The 21,250-nt window shown below is 38.7% G+C and overlaps 1 protein-coding gene across 2 annotated transcripts in view; it reads left to right on the top strand.

Moving 5' to 3' along the window:
• The window catches only part of ANK2 (ankyrin 2), a 238,209-nt gene that overhangs the window by 88,570 nt on the left and 128,389 nt on the right, over positions 1 to 21,250 (top strand). For both annotated transcript variants that reach the window (XM_061993135.1, XM_061993136.1), the window contains exons 2-4: positions 4,138 to 4,239; positions 17,574 to 17,672; positions 19,234 to 19,332. In XM_061993135.1, coding sequence (XP_061849119.1) covers positions 4,138 to 4,239; positions 17,574 to 17,672; positions 19,234 to 19,332 — 300 coding nt within the window. The remainder of the gene's footprint in view (positions 1 to 4,137; positions 4,240 to 17,573; positions 17,673 to 19,233; positions 19,333 to 21,250) is intronic.

Raw genomic sequence — 21,250 nt, 5'->3', positions numbered from 1 at the left:
TAGTGCATTAGAAAAAGCTTATTAGGTCCACAGATTGGGAGTTTGTCCCATACTAGAAAATATCAGCTAAGTACTCTTCAGTCTTGCATACCTGGTTCTGATAGCGTTTTAGTACCATACTGAGTAGATTGCCCAGCCTTAATGGCCACATGTAAACAAAGTGTCCTTAATTCTGCCTGACCTGAACCGTGGGTGTCATGTAGAGATGCCAGCTGAGACTTTGCAAATTAACGTGTCGACATTGGACTTTCCCAGACTGCGTGCCTCATGTTCTCATGCTTGCTGGTAGCTACTCTCCTCTTGTAAACCTTCCTTTTCCCTATAGGCAGAATGTTTACTTTTGACCATGATTTACATGCATGTGTAAAATTCCTACAGAAAAACAAAAAAATCTCAAAGGGGCGTGGATACGAAAGGATGACGTGATAAATATCATATGGTGCAGAGGACTCTGACTCCCTGTTTTTATCTTCTTTCTCCTAAAGAAACTATCTTCAAATGACAGTTTCCTGACATTTTGCCTTCACCAGTCAACAAACTAGTGAAGAGCAATATGCCAGCTTCTGTGCCAGTGAAATGTGATGTGAATTGAACTAAAAATCTACATGTAAGGAAACAAAATATTTAATGAGATCACGGAATCAATTGGAGAAGCCCACAGGTCAAAAATTGTTTCCTAGCATGGTAGGGCTATAGGAAACTGCTCCACAGTAGTTGACTACTAAGTTGACTACTAAGCCCATTTTGTCAAAATGGATTTGAATTCATAATGTACTAAATTGAGTAAGTTGCTGAGACAATAATACTGACAAAAACACTTTTTAAAGGCCTTAAAAGAATGGGGGAAAGAAGAAACTACTAACGACCTACTGGAAAATCAGAATTGGCAAACAAAAGCAGGAAAGAAGATGGAGATATGAGTACTTCTGACTTCTAATCTTTAAAACACAGTGCTGAATCTTTTTGGTGTTCCATGGAAGCACTCACTGGCATTTGGACGTGAATTTGTATAGGAAGCATCTGAATTGCTACTCCATGTCTTTGATTTGTGTGTTTAAGTTTGATATAAATGATACATCATGGAAGACTATGAAACTTACTGTGAAACAAGACAGGCCAGACTATGAAGAGATGGGTAGCATCATGTTCATGTAATAGGAGACCGGTGCATTTTACAGTGAGAAAATTGATAAAGTACCAACAATCACATAGGCTAGGATTTTCAAAGGCACCTAAATAAAGCATCAAGATCTCATTGTGGTTCACTGGGATTTTATCAGATTTATTCCTTTTCCATTTGCAGTCAAGTACTGTTATTTTAGATTGAGAACATACACAGCAAGAGATACCTTTAGAAGAAGTGCCTGTACAGGGGGTTAATAATGAAGAGTTAATTCATAAGGGCTCTTCATATTGACAAGACGTTCACACTCCACATTGTGATCAATATTCAGGTGTTCATAATATCTCTTGAAGTGATGTATATTGCACTAATTTTAATTTTGAGATAACAAGTCTGGATCAAGGAAATGAGAATCTGTTTTGCAAGCACTGCTTACATCTTCTTAGCCAGAAACAAATGGAGTATTGTCCTGTAGTCTTAGCTACAGTCTGAGCTTCCATCAGTAACTGAAACTATCATATCTAACTTTTCATGTTACACTGTGTGAATGAAGAACAAGCGATGATTGATTTATCCCTAATAAAACAGAAGTTGTAGATGTTCAGTTTGTGCATCATTCTCACTTAACCTTTTAAAAATATAAAACCAGTTTTGGCATGATAAATTATTGTAGAAGTAGCAAAGCATGAAAAAAATGGGGAAAGGGAAGGGTAAAATGTGTGTTCTATTGAGGACAAAAATACTTTTCCCATTAATTTCAAGATTGTCTGTGTTTGCCCCTCCCATGCTCAAGTATCTGCTCTTGGTTAATGTTTTTACCGAGACAGTTGATTTCCCTAGGACATTTAAACATTAAACTGTAATTCTGCTCCTTTATGCACACAGACACAGGAGATGATGCAGTGCCGATAGTTATCCTTCCATTTGAAAAGGGATTTCTTTCAAGTACCTGTCAGAATCTGCTCCTAGGTCAAGCCTCACCCAAATGCTTGCCTGCCTGAAGCTATGAAAGAGTTCTGTGAAAATGAATTCCTGCGCTACCTTCCCCTTCACCCTACCACCTGGTTAGAAAGATGGTCTGTTTTCTTAACAGCAAAAGATGTGGAAAATGTGCTGAAGTTTGCTGAAAGGAATTTAAAAGGAAATATTTTTGTCTTGGTGTGTCGTGCAGTTGTAAGAAGAATCATTTTGATGACATCCATCTGTTGTGGATTAAAATAGGTTGGAATCAGAGATTGTGAAGTGAGTTAGTACAGCATGATAAGTAGGGTGATCAAAATAAATGCATTGAAATGGATTGGTTAACTGAAATAAATTGCTTTGTTGATCGGTATTAATAAGCTGAAAGTGGGAGGCTTTTAGGATATTCTCACACTGTGAAAGAATAGTTTTTACCTGGTGTTCCTCACAGGGAGGTGGAACTAGAGGAGAAACACGTGCAATTGGAGGTGTTTCAGTGGAACACCAAGTACAAGTCCAATGATGTGCATGCCTCTCCAATCACATCTCCACAAAACAGACTTTTACAGTTATTTATCTGCTTTTGGAAACTCACTCCTACTCTATTTATTTTGAGTTTGAAGATTGTTTCTGTCTCTGTGCGTGTTCTCTAATGCTTATTCTGTCTAATCAATACTTCTGTGGCATGACTGTCTTTTTTCTCTTGTTATCTGCAGTTGCATTAGTAGCCAATTTACCTGTGTGTAGGTTCACGTGTGGGTGCACATCAAAGTACATGCTGGTTTCAGATAGCCGATGTAATTTCATGTCATAACTGTAGATCAAGGCAAGAGGGCTGACACATTTCACGCTCCTTTGCTTAACAGTGCATCCCACAACCTAGCTGAAAAATGAGAACATCATTCTTTGTTTTTTTAGCCTATGAATGCTAATGGGACTTTAAATGGGAATGTATGAATGCAAGCAGTTTAGGAGAGAGCATGTTTACAACATTATCCTGGATTTAGATACTCAAGCTTGAGTATGTCATCCGCTTTGTTCTATGGTTAGCTACACTTGCAGTGTGGCCTGGTTTTGTGGGACTTCTTTTTTTCTTTTTCCCCACTTGTGTGTCACAAGTGATAGAGTATAGCCATGGAACTTTTTTGCTCAACAAATCCAAAATATTGTTTTTTCTCCTGTGTATATCTCTGCATTAAACCAACATGTGTGCATGAGTATGCACCGTAGCCATATAACTTTTTATGCCAGGTACAAATCCAAAGCTACCTTATGTTTTCTTAAGTAGTATAGATCAGTTATTTTCCAGAATTTTGAGCATATATATGTATATATGAAAAACAAACAGAAAAACGTGGCTATTAGGTTGATACATTTATTCTTTTCTTATTGCTTATATCAGTTACCATGATTTCTGGGGCATTATTTTCTTTGATCGTTGCTAAATTTAGACCTTCAGCAATTGTTGTACTATTTTTCTCACTCTGACAGATGTGCAGTTCTTTTGTGCCAGTATTTTAGTCTAGATAAGAGGAGACTGAGGGGGGGGGTTCTCATTAATATTTAAAAGTATATACATGGTGGATGTCAGGAGATTGGGGCATCCCTTTTTTCTATTCTATCTAGAAACAGGACAAGGGGTAATGGGATGAAGCTGGAACACAAAAAGTTCCATTTAAACATAAGGAAAAACTATTTTACTGTGAGGATGAGGGAGCCCTGGCACAGGCTGCCCAGGGAGGTTGTGGAGTCTCCTCTGGAGGTTTACAAGACCCTCCTGGACACGTTCCTATGTGAGCTGATCTAGGTGGACCTGCTTCTGCAGGGGGGTTGGACTAGATGATCTCTACAGGTCCCTTCCAACCCCTACCATTCTATGATTCTATGATTGCCTTAAGTATGTGCATGATAATTAATGAAGATATAATGCAATGTCAGTTTTCTGACAATTTTATTCTCCTGCAGCACAAAACATGGAAACTTTTTATTAATGGTGAAGTTGTGCTCTCTTAAGCATGAACTAACGACATTTTTTTTGCTAATCTTTTTTACAGTCTGACAGCAATGCAAGCTTCCTCCGAGCTGCCAGAGCTGGCAATCTGGACAAGGTAGTGGAATACCTAAAAAGTGGGATCGACATTAACACGTGTAATCAGGTAAGGCATTTGAAGGACAAAAATTTGTAAGAGTGAGTTGCAAAAAACCCCTCTTAAAACCTAGTTTTTTCAGGCTGGGTTATTTCATATAGATGAACCTCAACCTATGTTTTCGGTCCTGTTCTTCAGTGGTATCTTTCCATAGGAAGCTGTTAATGTCTAGAAAATTGTGCTGTATTTAGTAAAGCTTCCTGTAAGACTTTTTGGGCTCCTCTTTATTGCTAGCCTCCTGCAGGTATGGATATATATTAGTGAAGAACCTATAATCAAAACTTCAGGTATACTTTGTTAGTCTAACACTAACAGACCCTCTATTGTGAAATTGCAGTTCTAATGGAAACAATGAGCACTAAATATAGTTGAATTCTCTGAAATACTCAAGTTATGCAAAACAAAATATTCTCATTGAGGAAATTATTGTGTGGTATTCTCTAGATACAGGTCAATGATAAAATATGTTTGTGTATCAAGGTGAAGGTTTGTGGTAAGTCTGGTTGGTTGTTTTGTAGAAAGCAACAGTTGTCCTGAGGCATCTGTGTTCAGCAAAACCCACCTTGCTCCCTGTGTGCTTGGTCTTGTGTTGCTATAACAGAGTGAGATTGAAGTTCCTGTCTGAACAGGAAACTTGGGAAGTTGAGGCCCACCAGTTACCTAGTTTTCTTTCCTCTGCTGAGAGTTTCTCGTTCTTTTATTTGTCTAGAGAACTGAGGCTATGCCAACACTCAAGTTTCTTGCTCTGCTAGTTATTGCTATTTATTGTAACCATTTATTAACTGTAATGAGGTGTACTCATATAATGAGTATTCCTGATTTTAATGAGAGATACGTCTTTGTCTGGAGGATTTGCATTGCAAATAGGGGTTGAGGAGCAATGGGTATTGCAACAAATTGATAAACAGAGATGACTGTGATCAATAAATTCCACAGCATGCCAGCTGTCAGGACTTCATTTAGTTTGGTTTTTAAAGCTATTTTGAAGTCCCGTTTTCTGGCATCTTCATAGGTGTAGCTGTTAATTTAAAAGAAAATTCAAGATTTCATATTTCAAATGTTTGTCCAAAGGACAGTGTGGACTGGCACCCTTGGCAGAGCCAAGGAAGATGTTGAAAGCCATGTATGAAAATTGGTATCCTTAGCTTCTGTGGGAAGACATTGCTTGGATGCTTGAAAGTGAGGTGTGCTTGAATGAGTAGGAAAAGTGAAGCTGACAGAGACTTATATTTTTGAGGCAACAGTTTGCAAAGATGAATGCGGTAGAATTTTCAGTGGATTTCAAAATCAAATTGCAAAACATTTTTGAGTCACCTAAAGAAATTTCTTGTAAACATCATCTTTTTCATATTCAGTGTGTTACGTTTAAGCTCCTGTAGCGTGGGAATATTTTTAGGGTCTGGGATTTCTATCATATGTATAGCCAGAGTTCTCTTCCAGGACACACACTCATGATTGTAATAGCAATAACTTTAAAAAAAGAAATTACAGGTCTAAATTTGTAACAAACTTTTTACTAGGCTTCTGTAAATTATCCTAGCCCTAACTGTGGAAGATATTGATACATGTTTTTCCAAAATAAAGAAATACAGTCTGTGTTTTCAGTTTTATGCTTAGTTTTCAAAGAATGTTATTACTCGACTTATTGAATTAATGTGAATGCTGGAGGAATGGGATAGCAATTGAACAACTCATACCAAAGAAAGTTAGTAAAACAAAAAATTAAATTAAAACTGTGCATTATCTGTGGATTTTTTAATGCTTTTTTATTCAAATAATTCAGTTAATATTTTAATGAACAAAGTTGAGAAATAAAATATTATTTGCTTGTACACAATTCTCTATTAAAAGCAGGGTTTTCATTTTTTTTTAATATTTTGTGGTGAAATGTGCCATCTAAATGTCACTAAATAACCTGAAGACAGAAAAATGATGGAAAATATGTGCTTTACTGAAGAAAAGAAAGATAATTCCATTGTGAATCTAATCTTCCTCCCATCATTCATGTTACTTTTACATTTGTATTTAATAAAAAATATTCCCATTTTGGCAGAGTAAATTTTAGATATAAGATGTCTGGAGTTGCTCTGTTCTTGGGGAAGTGTGTAGAGATGGAAAATACTAGTACTGGAGACTGGGAAAAAATGAAGTAAAAAACCAGTATTTTAGATTTGTTTACGGGAAACCCACCCATGTAGTCTTATCTCTTCTGATCACTATTCAGATTAAGATCAGAAATAATCAAGATTTTCCCTACTGTATCCTAATGTATTGTAATGTAAATCATGTCTGGCAGCTCAGCTGTGAACATACCTGTTATAAATAAGTAAAATATTTAGGGAATAAAGTTAAGCTGTGACAGCTAATAGAAGGAAAACGGCTGTTGAAACAGCATCTCTAATTTCTTTTTTTTAACAACTAGGATATAAGGTACACATTTTCCAAGTGACTGAAAGTTTGAGTTGTTTCCTACTTTAATATAACATGGTCTTTAGAAGCCATGAATTTCTTCGGTAGCAAAGTAATGCCACAAAAGGATGTTTTTTCTTTGGTGGCAGGAGCAATAATTCCACATGAAAGTGTAAGTCTTCATTTTTCTGGTGGTCAGTATGTTATGGAATAGTATTCTGCCAGTGGTGCTGAAGGCTGATTCTCTGGTCTTTGAAATCTGGATTGCAATTATGTTGTCTCTGAACCCTCAAAGGAGAAATGAACCTTCTGTTTTCTGCTCCGATATCTGGAATCCATTTGTATGAAAATTATTAGTAAATTGCTTCAGAAATCTGCAAGGGGTTTACTTTGAAGTTGTAAAGAGTTTTTCAAAGGTAGTATTTATGTATCTTCTTCTTATGGCTTACTCATGGTATGCCTTAAAAACTATTATTGCAAGACAGAGTTTTGTACGTTTTTAACCAGTCTATTTTGTGTTTCTGGTGCATCTTTGACTTCAACAGTTCAGTTCTAACAATGACTTTACCGATCTGTTGGTTGCCCAAATCCTATCTTGGCCTTCATAAAATTTTACAAATAATTTTTCTTGACTTTGTAGTTATATATATAAAATATATACACACACACGTAATAAATCTTCAGTGGGTTCTAAAGCACTTCTTCATTTTTAAGTTCGAAAGAAGCAGGAGGAGGTTTAGCACTCCGCAGTGCCAGTCTTTTTCCTTAGGACCAGTTACTGGAACTGTAGAGGTAATTTTTTCACCAAGAGCAAAATCAAATCCAATTCAAAATGTGCACTTGCGTAGTAGACAGAGCACTGGGTAGTCTGGACATTGTAGAAAAATTATACCCTGCTTTTTCACCCTGAAAGCAGTATGATAAGGTAATTGATTTTCCTTAGCCATCCCACACAAAGCACCTGATGCCCTGTGACCAGAGGTGTGGAAGTCTGGGGCTTCCCTTGCTATTTTGGTGAGATCTCAGCTGGTAAGTAAACATTCAGTAGGTGGTATTTTTAACTGACTATCTAACTTGTGACCAAGCAGATTAAAATCTTGTAGCTCACTTGCATTAGCAATGTGATTCTGATTCCCCTCAGAGGGTTAGAGAGCAGCCATAGTTTTTTACCTCGTTTCAGAAAGCTATAAACTTAAATATGTTTTTACCACTGGTCAATCTTATCTGTAACATAAATTATTTTATGTATTGTTATAAGAAGGTACTTAGATTTTCTACTTAAAATCCTAACTCTCCTTTCAGTGAAGTTATTATTGTTGTAAAAATACACTGTTAAAGTTTCACCATTGATATGACTGTAATGTGATAGAATGCTTTCGCTTGGCTCTTTTTTAAGTCTGTCATATAAATCCATTTACTTTCGCTTCATAGCCTACGGACAACATTTGCAATGCTTATTTAAGTGACTACTACCGTCAAATTTAATAAGATTGTAACTATGACTTAAAATAAATATTCAAGTAAGCATCTGCATCAGTCCTGAAAAATGTCTTGACATTTTAGTGAAATCAATGGCATCTCTTTGAAGGGGGACTTGAATGACGTCCAACCTCCCCTCTTAGCCAGATTTAATCAAAATGACCACTAACTGGACAACAACCATGAGTTTTGAGAGAAAAATAACTTAAAAATTGTTTTTAAACAACATTAAAATCGGTAAATCATTCAAGTGTCACATCAAGTCGGTTTTGTAGCCAATGAGATGGGCTACAATTTTAGTGCAGTATCTCAATAGAAGCTTCAAATGCTATTCACCTTCATAGATTACAACATCAGGTTTACTTTATGGGCAGCACAGTATATTTCTTTTGACTCCAACAGTGGAAGAGGTCGAAAGAGGAAGGGTTTCTGGTAAAAAGATAGAGGTATTCAGGGAAAGTTTGGGAGCAGAGAAGAAGACTGAGCGTGCTGCGCCTGACGTATTGATTGTGCTGTCTATCTTGGTTACTAAATCTGCTAACTTGGTTACTAACTCAAGGAACACACTCTGTGCAAAACAGAGCAGGTGGCTTTTATTTTGAAGAGTGACATATCTGAATGCGCTTTCAAAAATGAAGCCTTATATATGCAGGATTTTTTGTCTCAGTATACTGCTATTTTTAGACTAGATCTCATCTCAGAAAACAGTACGTGATGTTAAGAGTCAGCTTTCCTGAACAGAGATAACAAAAGAGGATACTTTCTCCAGTTTTACCATTTGTGTCTGAGTTTTCATAGAGATGTGTTTTTATAGATAAATGAAGTATTTCCCATTTAACTCTTTCCAAAATTTGATGGAACACAATGTTTCTGGTTATACTGAATAGAGGTATTAGTTACAGTTATTAATGTAGTCATATAGTTAATAATTTGTAATTAATAATCATCTATTTTAAAAATCACAAATAATTTCTATTATATTCTTTCTGGAGAAAGTTAGAAATTTGAGGAGACAAAATTCCCCTGTTTTAAAAACAGTTTCTTAAAAAAAGAAATCTAATTACTGGTATTTTATAGGATGAAAAATTGATAGGCATTGGAAATCTGTGATTCCTTTAAAGCTGTGTTCTTTATGTTACAAATGTAGTTATTTTAGGACATGGTTTCTATTTATAGTTAATGTAGCATGAGAGAACTGTTTGCTTCAATGTTCAAATGTTCAAATGAACTTTAGTTTTGCAGTATGCATTTGTGTAGCCCATAGTTGTAGCAGAAGGTAGACTCAAAAATCTGACAAGTCTAAGGGTTCATCAGCTATCTGCTGTGTTTTGAAACAGAATTGATAATCCAAAAGGCAGTGAAAAATAACACTTTCCCATCTTGTCCTTGGAAGCTTGTCAGTTTTTGTGGTGACTGAGTTACTTCTTGGAAGGAAAAATTGGATGGATTCTAGAATTTATTTTGAAGAAGTCTTCTGTATTCACAGGGAATGCATATGAAGTCTGGTATCTTGAACAAGAGTCAGCTATTAGGTAGCTTGTGTGGAGCCTCCAGCTCCAGGGCTCTATAAAACTTCGATCTCTTTGGCTTTTGGTCTCATTTTGTTGACTTCCTTATAATTTGATTAGTGTCATTATTGCTTCAGCCTCAGTGAGACAGAGCAACCAGCTATTAATTAGTCCCTCATTTAGTCCAAACAGAAAGCAGCTAACACTCCCAGTAGTGCTAACTATAGACTGAAGTAGCACTGTAGTCATAATGAGGTTGACTGTATCACATGATGATGTCACTCAGGAGGTTAATTCATTTTCATGAATTGATAAGATGTAAAGCAATATAAAGGGGGAAATTTCAATAATCTGAAATGATTTTTCTTTTTTCAGCTATTCATCTTATTTCTTTGTGATCTTTTTGGGAAAAAATTTCAACAGACCATCAAACTTGAGAAGGCTGTGCGCAGCTCTTTCATGTGCCCTTCCCAAATCCTTCTTGAAAAGAGATTGACCACATGCACCTTTTACTTCCCCAAGAGATTTATTTGAAGGAGTGAATTTGCAGCAACCTTAGAATGACATCTGTTAAGGAGACAGAGAAAAGTATTTGACTTTAACAAATACTATGTTACTGCTTTTAGTCTTGGCCTCTACTGTCGAGTGCAAATGCCTTCTTAACTCTAGCAAAACACATAAAGGATTTAGCAAAGCCCTGCAGAGTTAGTTACCATAGATTTGTAATTTTCATCATGTTTGTAACTTGTGCTTTGCTATTAGTCTGTTAGTGGATATATAAACCTGTGAACATAGCATCAGTGGAAGGAGCTTGATAAAAGTGCATTGCATTTCATGCTTCATGAAAATGTCAAAACGTTATAAGAATAGATTTTGCATTGTTTTATTTTTGTTGATTTTCATTTTGTTGATTTTCATGTGTAAGTTGCTTAAATGCCATTCTAACCTTCTGTGGCAAAGGCTCAAATGTAGGCAAATCTTCTGGAAAGAGTTGCATCTCAGCTTCCACCAGACTTGATGAGAGATATCAGGGGTAAGACTCTTAGCATAAAGGAAGGAAGAGGATTAATTTTCTTAACATACATTCTTGTTTCCTAATGTTCTTAAAGATATTAAATATGTAATTAGTACTGTTAAATGAAAGTAAACTTCAGGGAAGTAAGAATCATTATATGTAACAAAGATTGGTTTCTTTAGTGCCAGGGCCATTATATACTGAAGTAACATAAGCAAATGTTGTAAAGAATTTTCCCTACTTCCTTCAAACACTTTCTTTCCCTCATCTATATATTCTTATGTTCCCTATACTTCTCACCAAGTCTCACCAGCAGAAGATGAGTAAAGATTTCCAGGACTACCAGGTTATTGTCTATACTTGGCACTGCTGAGCTTAGAGGGGAGGATGTAAAAGCTCACACTGTGCCCGTATTGCAGCTGCAGTAATGCTAGACAACTGCTGAAGCTGTATTTTGCCTCTTTAATAAGCTGAAACTGATAGAGAAGTTGGTGGTCATGCTTCCATGCTGTGCTTTTTCCTGCGCTGGCAGAAGCAACCTCATGGGAAACAATTGAGGCACCTGAGGTGCAGAAAGGGGGCTGGGGATAAAAATGAGCAGAAGAGAGGGCAGGAGAAGCAGAAGCATGTCAGGTATCAGCACTGACTTAGCTGATTTAAAATCTTCTTTCAACTAGAAGTTGATCTGATGCTCTGCCACGAAGTTGCCTTTCTGTGGAGTTGGTTTGCTTTGGCACAGTGTTAGGCAGAAATAGTATGAGCCATTATTGATGTTGGACATAACAGGCAGCACTTGAAAAACTTCCATTCCATTAGGATCACTGTAGGAGACAACTGACTACAAAAGCAAAAGTAGCATGGACTTCCTTGGTGATTTCAGACAATTGTCATGAGACTTAGTGCCTGTTTTAGGGGAAAAAAGTGATGGACTAAGATTACAGAATCATAGAATGGTAGGGGTTGGAAGGGACCTCTAAAGATACCTAGTCCCAACTCCCTGCAGAAGTAGGTCCACCTAGATCAGGTTGTACAGAAACATGTCCAGACAGGTTTTGAAAACTTCCAGAGAAGGAGACTCCACAACCTCTCTGGGCAACCCATTCCAGTACTCCATCACCCTCACAGTAAAGCAGTTCTACCTTACATTTAAATGGAACTTTTTGTGTCCCAACTTTCATCCATTTCCCCTTGTCCTGTCACTGGGCACTAAAAAAAAGTGTTGCCCCATCCTTTTGGCATACACTCTTTAAATACTTGTAAGTATTAATGAGGTCCCCCCTTAGTCTCCTCTTGTCCAGGCTGAACAACCCCAGTTCCTGCAGCCTTTCCTCATATGAAAGATGCTCCAGTCCCCTGGTCGTCTTGGTGGCCCTGCATTGGACTTTCTCTAGGAGTTCACTGTTCCTTTTGAGTTAGGGAAGCCCAGAACTGGACACAGGACTCCAGATGAGGCCTCACCAGCACAGAGTAGAGAGGAAGGAGAACCTCCCTTGACCTGCTGGCCACACTGTTCTTGATGCATCCCAGGATGCCGTTGGCCTTCTTGGCCACGAGGGCACATTGCTGGCTCATGTTTAGTTTGTTAGTAACCAGGACTCCCAGATCTCTCTCTACAGAACTGCTCTCCAACAGGTCAGTCCTCAACCTGTACTGGTGCATGGGGTTGATCCTTCCCAGATGTTGGACTCTGCCTTTGTCCTTGTTGAACCTCATGAGGTTTCTCTCTGCCCAACTCTCAAGTTGGTCGAGATCCCGCTGAATGGCAGCACAGCCTTCTGGGGAATCAGCCAGTCCTCCCAGTTTGGTGTCATCAGCCAACTTGCTGAGGGTACACTCTGTCCCCTCATCCAGGTCGTTGATGAAGATGTCAGCATCTTCATAAGATCAGCCCCAGAACAGCCCCTGTGGAACTCCACTGTCCATAGGCCAACTTGACTTGGCTCCATTGATCACCACCCTCTGGGCTCTGTCATTCAGCCAGTTCTCTATTCACTTCCCCATTCACTCATCCAATCCACACTGACTGAGCTTTCCTATGAGGATTTTATGGGAGACAGTGTCAAAAGCCTTGCTGAAGTCAGTGCAGATGACATCAGCTGCTATCCTCTCGTCAGCCAGTTATGCCCTCATAGAAGGCCATGTTGACTCCCCGATAACCATCTTTTCCTTCATATGTTTTGAGATGGCATCCAGGATGAGTTGTTCCATCACCTTTCCAGGGATGGAGGTGAAGCTGGTCACTCTGTAGTTTCCCAGGTCCTCCTCCTTGCCTTTTTGAAGACTGGAGTGACGTTGGCACCTCATCTGTCCTCCACAATGATGGAGAACGGTTTAGCAATAACATCAGCCAGCTCCATCAGCACTTGTGGGTGCATCCCAAGAGATTCCATAGATTTATGGATGTTAACCTTGTCCAACCGGTCTCTATCCCAATCCTCATCCACAAAGGGAAAGTCTTCTGTTCTCCAGACTAATCTACTATCCTCCAGGGGCTGGGCTTCCCAAGGGCCAGCCTCAGCAGTGAAGATTGAGGCAAAGAAATAATTCAGTAGTTCAGCCTTCTCTGCATCCTCTGTCATCAGGGCACCCTCCTCCTTCAACAGCAGACACACATTCTCTCTTATCTTCCTTTTGCTGCCAGTGTACCTGAAGAACTCCTTCTTACTTTCCTTTACTTCCCTCGCCAAGTTCAATTCCAAAAGGGCTTTAGCCCTCCTGGTTTCATCTCTGCATACTCTGGTGATGTTCCTACACTCTTCCCAAGCAACCAGGCCTTTTTTTTTCCACCTTACAGAGATTTCTTTCTTTTCCTTGAGTAGTTCTAGTAGTTCTTTTTTCATCCATGCAAGCCCCTTGCCTCCTTTTCTTGATTTTCTGTTTATGGAGACACACTGATCTTGGGCTTTGAGGGAAGTGGTACTTGAAGATCAACCAGCTCTGTTGGGCACTTCTACCATTTAGGATCCTACCCCATGAGATCCTTCCAAGCAGATCTTTGAAGAGGCCAAAGTTAGCTTGCCTGAAGTCCAGGGTTGCAATCCTGCTTAGTGTCCTGCTTCTTCCACATAGGAGCTTGAACTCCACCATCTCATGGTCACTGCAGCCAAGGTTGCCTCCAACCTTCACATCCCCAACCAGACCTTTATTTGTCAGTAAAAGGTCCAGCAGCACACCACTTCTTGTTGGCTCCTCAACAACTCGTGACAGGAAGTTTTCATCAGCATTAGGAACCTCCTGGTCTGTGCATATGCTTGCTGAGTGGCTTTGCCAGCAAATATCAGGGTGGTTGAAGTCCCCCATGAGGACCGGGGATTCAGAGTGGGAGGCAGCTCTCAGTTGTTTGTGGAAGGCTTCATCCGCTTCCTCTTCCTGATCAGGTGGCCTATAGTAAACTCCCACAATAGTATCACCTATGTTACCCTGGCCCTTAATTCTCACGTATGAGCAGTCAACGTGCCCCTCATCCCTGCCCAGGCAGAGCTCAATGCACTCTAATTGCTCTCATGCAGAGCAACTCCATCTCCTTGCCTCATTTGCCTCTCTTTCCTAAACAGCACACGGCCATTCATGGCTGTGCTCCACTTGTGTGAGCTGTCCCACCATATCTGTGTAACTGCAATGAGGTCATAGCCCTGCATCCTCACCCACATCTCCAGCTCCTACTGCTTATTCTCCAGGCTGTGTACATTGGTGTAGAGGCAACACAGAGGTTTACTGGAGCAGGCAGGTTTCCCTGGACAGGTGCAAGAGGATCCTTCCTCCTTAGATGCTCTCTCACGGCAGTCAGCCTTCTGCGTCTCATCTTGGTCCAAGGCTGAGTAGTGCTCATCATTGCATTTCCTGCCCTGCCCTGTTTCCCTGTTGGATGGGATGGCACATACTTGCCATTTCACACCCTGCCCTCCAAGTCCTTCACTTTAAAGCCTTCTAAATCAAGTTGACCAGCTGGTTCCCAATGATTCCAGTGCTCTTGTGAGACAGATGTATTCCATCCTGATTAGCTTAGAAAAGGTTAGCGTTTTCTGTGATGTACGAGAAATCCATGGGCTTTTCTGGTGCAAAAGGATACGGTCTCGAAGGACAACAGTAGAATAAGTGAGTAGTATTGGTATATGTGCACACTTGTAGCACTCTAAGGGATACAAAATGTTGACGCCTCTAACTCAGTGGCAGAGGAGAAAAGGAACTGAGGGAATTGGGCTCTGCAGGGAAACGCTTGAAAAAACAAACTTGGAAGGCTTAGTATTATGTTCTTTTATGAGAGTTTGAATTAAAAATGAGCCTCTAAAAGATGGCTATGGTATACATATGCTTTGTGGGGAAGAGCAGTTCCTATGCTGTACAGTTTTGCTTAACAGACAACTAATTTCATCTCCCCCCTCCCCCAGGATTTTGGTAGGCGTGGGAGACAAAAAGGGAAGTGTCAGAAACCTTTGTTGTTCTAAAATACAAGAATCCAGTTGACAGGAACAGAGGAGTTACATTGATTAAATCTGAGCTTCCATCATCATAAGTAGCAGGAATCAGCCATGTGGGTTGGGAAATAATTACAGCATTGGTTCTGATTATGAAGGAACAAAGCTTGCTTTAAGGTTTTGGTTGTGCTGGCCCTCAATATTTAAAGTGCAGTGCTTGCTTCTGCTTACTTACTTCATTTAAGGAATTAAGGAATTTGAGTGTGTACAATAGGAACTGTCCTAAGGCTGTAGTTTCTTTCTTCATTGTTTTTACTTGACCTCATCCCTTTGTTTTGTGTATGCATTAATGAATTTTGAAACACCATATACTGCAATGAAACATACACATCATCTGTGCAACAATCACAGCTTTCAGCTGCTTATTGTGCCATTAGATAAATGTCTTAGAGGTACGAATAAAGGTGTTTTAAGAGATTGTTACTAGTTTAGCACTGGGACGAGCCATGATTTCTCCGTACTTTAGCACATGGTAAACTGAAAAACAAGCTTGCCCTCAACTTGTTGCATTCAAAGGCAGTGTGTGTACATAATTTGTGTGGGCCATGCAATATTGCAGTTTCTCTGCTGTTTGTGGACCTCACTCTGCTCATAAGGAGTGAAAAAGATTAATAACATGTTATGGGAATACATCAGCTGTGTACAACTGTAAGGAGTCAAAGTTACCGTTCATACTCTCCTAGAAAGTGTTGATGACTGAATCTTTGAGATTAGATATGAGAACAGGTCTTTGTTCTCAAACAGAACACCGTGTTTTGCCACAAAATACTATTTCAGAGCTTTCAACCACTGTAGGTTATAATTATGGTTATTTAATACTCAGCTGAGATTAAAAACCAAGGAAGATTACAGCTTTCTGAAATGTTTTCAGCCTGCAAAAAATTCAAGTGCATGTTCAGTGTTCCCCATCTTGATGATTATGGTCAACCTCACCACATAATTTTAAGAAGAATTTGTCCTTGATCCAGGGCATGACACTGCTGCTAGCCCTGGGCTCTGAAGCTCAGAAGTGCAAGTGTTCCTCTCGAATAAAGAAGATCTGGTTGCTGCTGGTTTACCCTCATACTGGTATTTGAAACCATATTTTTCATTAACATGGCCTAACTACCAGGCTGCTTAAGGGTATTCTTCTTTTGGCAGCTTGTAAATGTAGCCTTCCTTCAATTCCTTTCTTTTTCTCATAGTTGCACTTCTGAATTTGACTATAAAATCTGCCTGTGCTGCTTACATATGTAGAATTAAATGGAGTTACTTCAGAAATGTATTTGCATTACTGTGTCTGCAGCCATTGGACCCACTCCCATTAAATGCTTCCTGTGAAGTGCTAAGTGCTTTAAAATCCTACTGGGAATGACAGGCTTGGACTGCCTCTGTGGATACACAAATAAAAGACCAGCAAAGTCCTTGTTTATTTTGCAATTTAAATTACTATAAACTTCTTAGAGACAAGTGATAAAAATTACAGTGCTAATGTTGCTGCAGGTTACTGAAATACCTGAGTATCACTTACGGTAATTGCAATATGGAAAACAGGAGAATGCTTGAAGGCAGTGGCAGTATCTGTTGCTGTCGCCTGCCTGCCATACCATGAAAAAGACCATAGGGTTGTGAAAATAGGTTGGCAATTCGGCTACAATAGGCTGTCATTTTGTATTTTTCACGTGAGTGGAATAGGGATACCAGGAAGAGGAAGATACAGTTTCCATGGCTGGAATTTATGAAAGATAAAGTATTCTATTCTTATTCAGTATGAAATTTTTTTAGATTCTGCCTTTCCTAGGTTGATATTTTTATTTTTGGTTTTTTTAGAAAATCCCAGCTCTTATTTCAGTCATTTTCTTTTCCTTTTCTCATGAGGTTACAAAACATCAAAGTTCTGTGAAGACTTCCAGAGACAAGGATCAATATAATTTGCAAGCCATGTATAATCAACAACCCTTTGGTCAACTTGTGCTTTTGGTTTTCTGTTTGTTACAAGTTATTTCAGAGGAGAAGAGAGTCTGGAGTTTAGGACAGCTACATCAGCCTGGAATAATCCTGATTAGATAGACACATCCTTTGTAAATTTGGCTAAGCCCTGTGGTTTCTGTGTTGGTAATACCTTGGTGGAGCTAGACAAGGTTACAAAATTTTGAAATTATGAGTTCCATGGAGATATTCAAGGTAGTAGTCTGCAGAAATGTGAAACTGTCTGAAAGGAAGGAATCTCTTATGGATACTTGGAAAACGGGGTTTGTTTTCATGTCTTTGTTGCTATGAGAAAAATGTTATTGGAGAAGTTTGTCAAACAGTGCCTTGGCTTAAATGGAGAAGTCCAAAATATCTGACTTATGTAGACTGTCAGCTAAGAAATGTAATAGTATTCTAGCTACTAATCTTCCTCTTATACCAGGGTAAGGTAGGAATGTGTATCTTCAGATCTGATATTGGTAATTGATATGGCCCTTGTGCTTACAGAATGGACTCAATGCTCTGCACCTGGCAGCTAAGGAAGGCCATGTGGGACTGGTACAAGAGTTATTGGAAAGAGGCTCAGCAGTGGATTCTGCCACTAAGGTAATTCATGCATGTCTATAAGTTTATTCCCAAAAAGTCAAATACATGGGAGAAAGTTAAAAAAATTTAAAAGTTAAAGTAGAAAAACAGATAGTAATAACAATACCTCAGTGATGTTTCAAATGTTATTTCTATTATGGCGTGTGAGTCTATGTTCTTTGCTGAAGCTCATTGATAGTAAATGCAGAGGGAAAGATTATTAGTGGTAGAATCTGTTAACAGGGGATGCATTAAAAGGTTTTAGCAATGCCATACTTCTCGTTATTTCTAAAGACAGGTTCCCATTATAGAGAGAGTGAATATAGCTTAAAATAGTAGATTTTTTTTTCCAAATCTGTGAACATTGGTAATTGACTGTATGCTATCCTGAGACATTTCACTCCATGACACAATGGAAAATACACCTGTGTGATAAGTTGTTTTGCCTTCAGTCTTTCCACAGGCACGCACACACGTGTGTTCAAGACATTCAATCAGTATGTAATTTGTCAATGGGTGATAAATTCCTTGTGATCATGGAATCACAGAATGGTAGGGGTTGGAAGGGAGCTCTAAAGATAATCTAATCCAACCCCCCTGCTAAAGCAGGCCCACCTAGATGAGGTCGCACAGGAATGCATCCAGATTTGTTGTCTTGGACAATGTCGTGTTTGACTCCTAGTGTCCAGACTGGCTGGCGGTGCTCAGCCTTGCATTTATTTACCACCAATGTGTCTCTCTTGTCTCTCTATGGCTCTTTTGTTTTTTATCCTTTCTGACCTACAGAAACTCCATCAAGGTTAACTCTTGCTCTGCAACTCAAAGAGCTTCTTGTTGAATTTGTGATTTCCATCATTGATGGAAAATCAGAAGTTCCTTCATTCAAAAACATTTTTAAGTCACCCCTCAGTGGAGCTGTTGGAAGAACCATCAGGTTCGATATAGGACTTTGGGATTTTGTTCTGGTTTTATAAACCTTGGTTCTTTAATTAAGTCATTTAATATTGTTCATACAGCAAGAGATTAGCCTGGAAGAAATAGAAGGCTCAGTGGTGTGGTGTACTGCACTGCTACTGTTTTGTGAGAGATTGTTTTTGTTGCTCAGTGCATCTCTTAACCTAAAGTTAATACTTTTCAAAAATACACTTTTTAACTTTATGCCAAAATAATATTTATCTTCTTCATTTAAAAGGTTGGTTTCTGTTACTTGACAGTCAGATCTTGTACTGGGAAATTTCATTTTGCATGGGATTCACACCTTGAATTTTAGGACTTTGATTTCAGCTGCCTTCTATAGAGCTAATCTCTGGACCTGAATAAAAAAAGCTGTTATTCTGTACTAAACTTTACCTAGAAGTTTGTCCCGTGCCCCTGTCCCATTCCACAATTTCGTTGAAAAATTATGTAGAATATTAACATTACACAGTCACACAACTACCAATTCTATCCCTTGTGACACTTATGGAACATCATGGAACTGTAAGGTGCAATTGCACTAAAAAATGATTGTTATAAAGAACTGCTGGTTGAAATTACTCCTGAGAAGGGTAATGTCTTTCATTTTTCTCTCTCTCTGTAACAGAAAGGGAATACAGCCCTGCACATTGCTTCCTTAGCAGGACAAGCTGAAGTTGTCAAAGTTCTGGTTAAGGAAGGAGCCAATATTAATGCACAATCCCAGGTATGATGCGATTTTTTCTTCTCTCTCGTAAAAATTATTTCGTGACATTTTATAAGATAGACCTGAGATGTTAGGCAATGATCCCAAGCATCCAAGTCTGACAGATCTATCAAATTGAGGCTTATGTAGCATTCAGTTGTAAGTATAATAAAAGTAAATCAACTGAAGTCATTATATATCCCACTTATTGTGGAGTAACAGGAACTCGCATTGTTGTTGGCTGAGAACTTTTAGGAATTCCTACTGTGCTTTAATAGATTGTTTCATAAATTTTTCAAGGTGTAGAAATATTACATTGTGTGTTTGAGTCGAGTTTGGTGAGCAGTAATGAAGTTAATTTCTCAAAGACTTTATTTACACAATTGCTTTTTGTGGTTATTTGTCAGCTAAAACTTTGCAAATCACTTAATACAGGCTTCTGAACTCATTCTTTATGTGATCAGGAAGAATTTCAGTCAAAAGTGTGAAATGTACATTTGAACTGGGGAAATTCACCTTGTCCTGGCAGGCAAACCAACTGTAAAAACAGCCCTGTTATTTCCATTGACAAGAAGCTTATCTGCTCTTCTGAAACCTACTAGAGAACATGATGATGTGGCTGGTCCTTTTCTCCCTGATTTGGGCAAAGTGGTTGCCCAAATCTGCTTGCCTGCTGGGGCTTCAGAGCTGTAAACAGCATGGGTTAGATTTGCAGTGAACTGATAACTAGGCAGGCGATGGCTTGTTTTCTGAGCTAACTGCCCCTGTCTCCTCTGCCCTATCCAATAGATGCATAATTAACACCATAGATTAATTGACTGAGTTATCCTAACACATATTTGAGATACCTCATATTTCCTCTGTTCTGGATTAGGAACAATTCATCAAAGAAATAATTTGATTAATGTTTGTAAATGCCACCTTAGTTATGGCAACTGTCTGTAGCTATGAAGAACTGAACAGATGGTATAGATGAGGACTGTATATGATAAAGAAACTGCATCTTTCTGATGACATGTAGTCAGCTTGTGACATTCTCAAAGCAAATCATCGAGCTAACTAACAGTCTTCACATTGAGGCCTAGTGCGTCATTCACTAACCACAAATACCATTTTTGCAGTAACGGTGTAAGCTAAGATGATGAGAAAAATAAGTCATGCTTCAGAGACAGGTTAATTTCAAATTGCATTTTCCTAGCACTTACTATCTATGGTCAAGATAGTGGCCCCTAGCTTCATCTTACTGGGCAGAACAAGAAGAGAGAGATCTGATTTAACAGAGCAGCTTTGAAATACCTTGGTTGAAGAGAGTTACACAAAGCATAGCTGGGCCTGTGTGAGATGCTTTTCTCCATCCTCTTCTGTAGCTCATTCCTTGATCGTTAGGAACACAGACAAGTTTACAAAAGGTTTCAATTTGTCAGAGTCCATCCTAAGTCTGATGAGCTCCACATCTTGGTGTTCCAGACTTGGGAAACTGTGACCTGGAATGATTTTTGTTTTCTATTTGACATTAGAGCAAGATTAATTAAGAAAGTAAAAAATGAACATAAATACAAATCAAAGGTAAAATGGAATTAAAAAAATGAGAAATTCTGACTGAAATGCCTGGTTTATCTTCCCTTCAGTTTTCTCTCAGTTCCATTTTTAAAAATAGATGCTCTATTGTCACTCTTAAATCTTTCAGGAACAGTTGTTGGTATTGAAGTTATATTACATCCTCTCCTTGAAATCTCTGTTATTTCACACTTTATTTTTTCAGGCCCCTGATAAATGCCATTTGTTACTAGTGATTTAATGCTAGTGAAGTTACTCAGGTTGCCCAATGACTTCCTCTTTAAAGAACTTGTTATCTGTCAAGGTCATTTTCATTTCCAGTGATGACAATTTGTCATAGTGACAAAATCTCTTCACCAATGATCAACTGGTAGATAAAAGA

This window comes from Colius striatus, chromosome 3 (genome assembly GCF_028858725.1).
Source record: "Colius striatus isolate bColStr4 chromosome 3, bColStr4.1.hap1, whole genome shotgun sequence".
In the NCBI taxonomy this organism is placed as follows: Eukaryota; Metazoa; Chordata; class Aves; order Coliiformes; family Coliidae; genus Colius; species Colius striatus.
The sequence above is the reverse complement of the archived record's forward strand: the minus strand, read 5'-3'. Positions and strand labels throughout refer to the sequence as shown.